The sequence below is a fragment of the Grampus griseus genome, assembly GCF_964374135.1.
Source record: "Grampus griseus genome assembly, chromosome: X".
Lineage (NCBI taxonomy): Eukaryota > Metazoa > Chordata > Mammalia > Artiodactyla > Delphinidae > Grampus > Grampus griseus.
Genome location: NC_138999.1, coordinates 49,353,311 through 49,360,385, shown reverse-complemented (window position 1 = coordinate 49,360,385; position 7,075 = coordinate 49,353,311). Strand labels below are relative to the sequence as shown.

The following is a 7,075-nucleotide window of genomic DNA, read 5'->3' as shown; positions in this document are numbered from 1 at the left end:
GACCCCCACCCCCAGTACTTCCAACAGTGGGAGTTAAGTACAAATGTGAGTTTGACAAGGAGTTATAACAGTTAGTGCAGGATTTAAATAAATTTGTTGTTTGAAAGAGAGTAAGATCCAGGGCAGATGTACATGTGTAGGAAAGGGGTAGGTGTTGACCTGGAGGGAAAATTGCTCAAGGCTCACTGCCAAGGTCACAACATGTATTAGTCTGCTTGGGCTGCCATAACAAAATACCATAGACTGGGTGGCTTAAACAACAAAAATTTACTTCTCACAATTTTAGAGACTGGAAATCCAAGATCAAGGTGCTTGCAGAAGAACACCTTCTTGCTGTGTCCTTACATTGTATAGACAGAGCATTAGTGTCTCTTCCCCTTCTTATAAGTTTGCTAATCCTATCATGAAGGCCCCACCCATGTAACCTTATCTAACCCATATCATCTCCTAGAGGCCCCATCTCCAAATATCATCACATCAGGAGTTAGGGCCTCAATGTATAAATTTGGGGGGGGACACAATTCAGTCCATAGCACAACCCATTTCCCAAGCCACAGTGGGATGGGTCAATGTGAGTTAGGATCTAAGAAGAGGTAATATATATATATACATCTAGAATAATGGAGTCAATCAGCCCTGTGTTTTTCATGCATCAGAGTTAAAGAATTATCATCAAAAACACTCAACCTTTTCTTCACAGCTTAAACTAGAGATATATGTAAAGAATAGCTCTAGAATGTCCCCCTCTTCTGTAACTTTTAGCCATTGAGTCATTCACCCCAACAAAAAGCTGGAGTATTAGAAGTCTATGTAGTGTCGGCCACATGTATAAATAAAAAGAACATTGATACTGTCTTGGATAGTACTTTCCTGTCATAGCTTCATCGTGAGAAGTAGCTTTGTAAGAAACTGAACCCTGATGAGAAAGTCCACAAACCCACATAAAGTGGCTACACATTCTTTCAATGGGACTTCTGAATAGACTGCTCAATTATCACAGCCAGGCCAGTAATCCCAGCTCAAGTCAGTCTTTAGATGGACAACTCTACTGGGTGTCAGTCATAGTGAGAAGTTGCCATTATTCCCCAGTGCAGCAAACCAAGGAAAGTGAGGAACTCAATATGATATGACAAGGAAATGGAAGTTGGGGGCATCAATAACTTTCCCCCTTTCTTAAAGATCACTGTAACTGTGCTGCCTAAAATCTTGTGTTCTTTTTTTTTTTTTTTTTTTTTTTTTTTGCAGTACGCGGGCCTCTCACTGTTGTGGCCTCTCCCGTTGAGGAGCACAGGCTCCGGACGCGCAGGCTCAGCGGCCATGGCTCACGGACCCAGCCGCTGCGCGGCATGTGGGATCCTCCCGGACCGGGGCACGAACCCGTGTCCCCTGCACTGGCAGGCGGACTCTCAACCACTGCGCCACCAGGGAAGCCCCAAAATCTTGTGTTTTAAAAGTAGAGTGCTGGGCTTTCCTGGTGGTGCAGTGGTTGAGAGTCTGCCTGCTGATGCAGGGGACACAGGTTCGTGCCCCAGTCCAGGAAGATCCCACATGCCGCGCAGCGGCTGGGTCCGTGAGCCATGGCCGCTGAGCCTGCGCGTCCAGAGCCTGTGCTCCTCAACGGGAGAGGCCACAACAGTGAGAGGCCCGCGTACCACAAAACAAAAAAAAAAAGAAAGTAGAGTGCTAGGCCAGTGACCAAAAACCTTAGATGTGGAATGGTCCTTGCTTTCTTCGAGATTGAGTTTGTACCACAGCTCCATACAATCCAATTATAAATGTTCAGCTCAAGGAATTTAACCAGAATTTGTTAATAGATGTATGGTCAAGTTAATACATGGAAAATGAAGAAAGTGCAGTCAGTTTTGAGATTTTCTGGGTGAATCTGAGGTGTAATAACTGTTTTAAAGGAGGACAAGAAACCTGAAAGTTGTGGTCAATGGGATCTCAAAGGCAACTGGCAAGATGTGGGAGTCAGTTTGAGAAATGAATAGATAAGGCCAAGATGAAAGAAAAGATAGCATATAAGAAATATATTTGGCCTTAAAAGCTTTGTAGTTTGGATAAAGCACAAGGTGGGATAAGTGAAAACAGTTGGGAAATGTAATACCTCAGTGATATTTAAGGGACCATTCCTGCACACTACATAGTTTCCAGCTGTAGTGGCACTGGAGAAATATTTTCTAGGACAACACCAAAGTCCTTCCTGTAGATACTTAGTGGGACTATTATCAAGTTCTTCCTGCATCAACTTTAATTCCCAAGAAGGTAGGTCGGTTAGGACTTGTTAGTTATTCCAGATTCCCTTGAAGACGGTGACCCTCAACAAAAGGAAATCAGAAAGCTGTGTTTTCAGGAGAGGATATTTGTGTTGGTTTCTAAGTACAGAGTGAACTTTGATGCCTTGGAACATTTAACATACTAGTCTTACCCTACTGGTTACCCTTATGGGGTCAGATAATTCAAAACCATGAATATGAAAGGATAACTGTAAAAGAGGCTCGTTTGATTCTCCGTGAAAGATTTTCAATAAACGAAACTCAACAACAGGGGATGATGTAAATATACCAACAAGTTACAAAAATTTAGGAATAAAATTTTTGAAAGGGGATAAATTATTACTACCTCATCAAAGAAATATGAACAAATCTGCAATTACTTGGCAGTTGTATAGATCTAAGAGTAGTATCAGAGAAACACAAATTTTAGAATAATAAAAACTTTTAGATTGTCTTTCAAAGTAATAACGTCGAATTTCTGGGGACATTATTGATTACTCCAGTATCCATTTCAATCCTCCTTCATTGTATAGGACCTATGCAATTTTTGTGGGATTGACCCCAACCCCAACTTCGGGAGCGGCACTTGATTAGCATGAGCCAATTATTCAAACAGATTCACTTTGTTAATGTAATTGTTTCTGAAATAAGTATATAAAGTGAAACTAAAATAAGTGGACACAGCATTGTCTTTGGTCATAGTATAAGGACAGGCAAATGACCTATGAAGTTCCCAATCAAAGTAAAGCAAAATTTTGATCAAAAGTTGCTCTAAAAAGGTTTTCTTTGTCACTGGATATGAATAAGGGAGCATATAACTCCCAAAGTTGCTGACAGCCATATTGTAACATAAGCTTCAGAATGAAACTGACAACACAGAGAAAATAGAAGATGGAACAAAAGTAGGTTTCTGGTGACAGCATTGAATACATTCATTTATTAGGGCTGTCATAAAAAAGTACCACAGATTCAGTGGCTTAAACAAAACAAATTTATTTTCTCCCAGTTCTGCAGGCTATGAGTCCAAGATCAAGGTGTCGGCAGGGTTGACTCTTTTCTGAGGCCACTTTCCTTGGCGTTCCAGATAGCCATCTTCTCTATTTTCACATGGTTGCTCTTCCAGGTATGTCTGCATTCTGATCACCTCTTCTTATAAGGACACAAGTTATATTACATTAAAGCCTACCCATGCAACCCCATTTCACTATAAATACCACTTTAAAGACACTACGCCCAAATACATTCACATTCTGAGGTATTGGGGGCTAAGACTTCTACATACGAATTTGCAGGGGAAACGATTCAGCCCATAACAGTGAGCACTTAGATTAAGCCCAATCTGACATCTATAAGATTATTCAAATAATTACCCAATAAATTACTGTTATTTTAAATCAGTTTGAGATTGCTTTCCTACTGATATAACACCATAATAGTGATATTTTAAAGAATTACGCGATATGGTGGAAAAAAAACTATAAGTAACAAAAAGGATACAAACAAGATACAAAATAAATGTCACTTTATGCAAAACTAGATAATATTTGTTACAAATTGGAGTCACACAAAAAAAAACACTCTTTAAGCTTAAAATAACTCACTATTTCTCCAAGCTAAGTCTCCAAATCTAAAAGAGCCTACACATGCGTTGGAGAAATTCTTATTATATGTATTTCTGTGTAGTCGTATACCAAAAAATATGCCTGTGTGTTATGTGATTGGGAAGAGGTGTGTATTTAGGATTATATATCAGTGAATATGAATATCAGAAATATACAGAAAAATATGTATGCACATAAATATATTTGTGTATGAATATAAAGGATTTCTGTATCCATATATGTTTTGTGTGAACTTGTGTGTGCAAAAAATATGAAGAACCTGTGAAAAATTAAGAGGCACCCAAGCAGGGCAGCTGAGGGGTGGAGCTAGAGAACCTGAGAGGGTGGAGGTGGGAAGTACCTGCAGAGGAAAAGACCACCTAGAGTTTCCAGAGATCTAAATTTTGGAAAGGAGAGGAGCGGCCTAGGAGTGGCTCCAGGGCAATGGAGGCTGGCCGCATAGGGTTTAGGAGGAAGGGGAGGCCTCTTCACTAACAGGAAACTAAGAGCCTAGTCCTATGCAGAAAGAGGGAGGAGACTACTGCATCAGTAGCGGCTGGTGGGAGACCCATGTGCCAGAGAGGCAACCACCACAAACAAGGAGGCAGAGGGCCCTTGAGCCCAGCGCTGAAGACACCGCCCATCGCCATCCTCCTCGCCTACCACTCCCCCCCCCCCCCCGACCTACTAAACACGCTCGCCGCCTAAGGATCCTCCCCTTCCAGCTCTTGCAAACACCCGGCTCCTCCGGAGCCTGCGGATCCTTCTTGGACGCAGGCTCACCGCAAAGGAAGCTGCGAGGTGCCCGATTTGCACACGTGAAGCCCGAGATCCGGGGCGGTGGACGCCAGGCAAGGCAAGGCCATTGGTGGGCGCTGGGATGGAGAAGGGGGATGGGATGGACTCCTGCAGGAGATAAGGGGTGGAGGCGGGCGCCGGGGTGGGAAGGGGGAGTGCAATGGGCAGTAGGAAAGGGGAATAGCGTAAGGAATCAGGCAAGACATTGAAGGTGAGCACGGAGAGGCGAGGGCGCTGGGGGCCAAGAAAGAGAGTGGGGGTGGACGGGGGCGTGTGGGTAGCAGACTGGGGTGCTCAGAGCAGGAGGACAGTGCATGCGGGTCAGGGCGGTGGAGGGACAGGGGTTTTGCAGGGGATTGAGAGTGGGCACCAGTGGCGGGTGACGGAGGCTGGGGTCTCTGAACAAGGAGGTAGCCCGCCCCCTCCTGCAGAGCTCCTAACCCCAGGCAGCACCACTGCCGCTGCCGCCTTCTCCCGCAACCTCAAGGAACCTAGAAGGGAGAGCACTTTCAGGCACACAGCCAGGATTTCCAGCATTGCTGCCAGGCTCATGGGGAAATTTTAGGCGCTGGCGCAGGGTACATGGAGACGACGCTGTCGGGAGAACTTCACCTTATGGCATATTGAATGTTCCTCTCTTCTCTTCTCTCCTCCTCCTTGCAGACATGAAAACCCCCAACTCGCAGGAGGCCGAAGGGCAACAAACCAGGGCAGTTGCAGGACGGGCCACTGGGTCTGCAAACATGACAAAGAGAAAAGCCTCCCAAAAGAAACAGAGAGGCAGACCTTCGTCCCAGCCCCGCAGGAACATCGTGGGCTGCAGGATTTCACACGGATGGAAGGAAGGCGATGAGCCCATCACCCAGTGGAAAGGAACCGTTCTGGATCAGGTGCCTATAAATCCTTCTCTTTATCTGGTGAAATATGATGGAATTGACTGTGTCTATGGACTGGAACTTCACAGAGATGAAAGAGTTTTGTCTCTTAAAATTCTTTCTGACAGGGTGGCATCATCTCAAGTCAGTGATGCAAACCTTGCAAATACCATAATTGGTAAAGCTGTGGAACATATGTTTGAGGGTGAGCATGGTTCTAAGGATGAATGGAGAGGAATGGTCTTGGCCCAAGCACCTATCATGAAAGCCTGGTTTTATATTACCTATGAGAAAGATCCTGTCTTGTACATGTACCAGCTTCTAGATGATTATAAAGAAGGAGACCTCCGTATCATGCCAGAGTCCGGTGAGTCTCCTCCAGCAGAGAGGGAGCCAGGAGGAGTTGTAGATGGCCTGATAGGTAAACATGTGGAATATACCAAAGAAGATGGCTCCAAACGGATCGGCATGGTCATTCACCAAGTGGAAGCCAAACCCTCTGTGTATTTCATCAAGTTTGATGATGATTTCCATATCTATGTCTATGATTTGGTGAAAAAGTCCTAACTGTTAGGGTAAACTTTGCCACATTTGTGAAAACAAATGTGTACTTTGTAGACATGCAAAATAATGTTACTTTTCAGTGTATTGAAAGTTTTAGGGTCCCTGTTAATCCGACATCTTTGCCAGCATAACTGTTGTTTTGTCCTGAAAAATACAAATTTATGTGGCCATGACATGCTGTGTGTAAGGAATTTGTCATGTTGAAATGATTGGGTGTGTTTGGTGGCTAGGGCATGAAAGGAAGGAACAGCTGTAAATTCAGGCTGTGAATAAAGTTCAGCTAGTATCATAATCAGTCATCTAAAAATGGAATAGGACTTAGCTGGTCTGGTCTAGGGAGGGGGGAGGAGAAGGAACTAGAGATGAGCTGTGGGGGAAGGGAGAAGGGGAGGTGGCTGCTTAGCAGGAGGTGGGGAGGGGTCAAAAATGGAGAGGCTCCCTAGCGGGCGGGATGACCTAAGAGGGGGAGGCACACAACTGGGAGGGGGTGAAGAATAACAGAGGGAGAGTGAGATCTTGAGGCTTAGAGGAAAACAGACAGAATAAATTGAGTAGAGAGGGACACAAGGACGTTTAGAAGAGATCCAGAGCAAGGGAGAGAAAGATGAAGTTGGCAGAGATCTGGGGAGAGGCTAAAAGGATACGCAAATGGAGTTCTATGCATGAGTGAGGGGCCAGAAGGGGAGGGACATCGAGGAAAGAGGAATTCTAAGATGAAAGACTGACAGAGGGAGTGAGAATACAGACAACAAGATATGGGGAGTAGGATCCATGAGAGATGGGAAGACCCAAGGAAAAATAGGACTTCTGGCAGTATCCAAATTGCCCTCCCTAGCTCTGTGCCCAAAGAAGGTGGCAACTGTCAAAGAAACCAGGTGGATTGGAGCTTCCCTAGGACATTTTGACAGGAATGTCTCAAGAGTTAAGCAGGAGCCAAGTTTATACCTAAAAGCCTTTTATA

The 7,075-nt window shown here is 44.5% G+C and overlaps 1 protein-coding gene across 1 annotated transcript; it reads left to right on the top strand.

Annotated features, from left to right (window-relative positions):
• Nucleotides 1-5,340: 5,340 nt before the first annotated feature.
• LOC309839942 (spindlin-2B) lies at nt 5,341-6,223 on the top strand (the record flags this gene model as incomplete). The annotated part of the gene is made up of 1 exon (XM_082681951.1): nt 5,341-6,223. The coding sequence occupies one exon, from the start codon at nt 5,341-5,343 to the stop codon at nt 6,115-6,117; it is 777 nt and encodes a 258-aa protein (XP_082538077.1). The 3' UTR covers nt 6,118-6,223.
• Nucleotides 6,224-7,075: the final 852 nt, after the last annotated feature.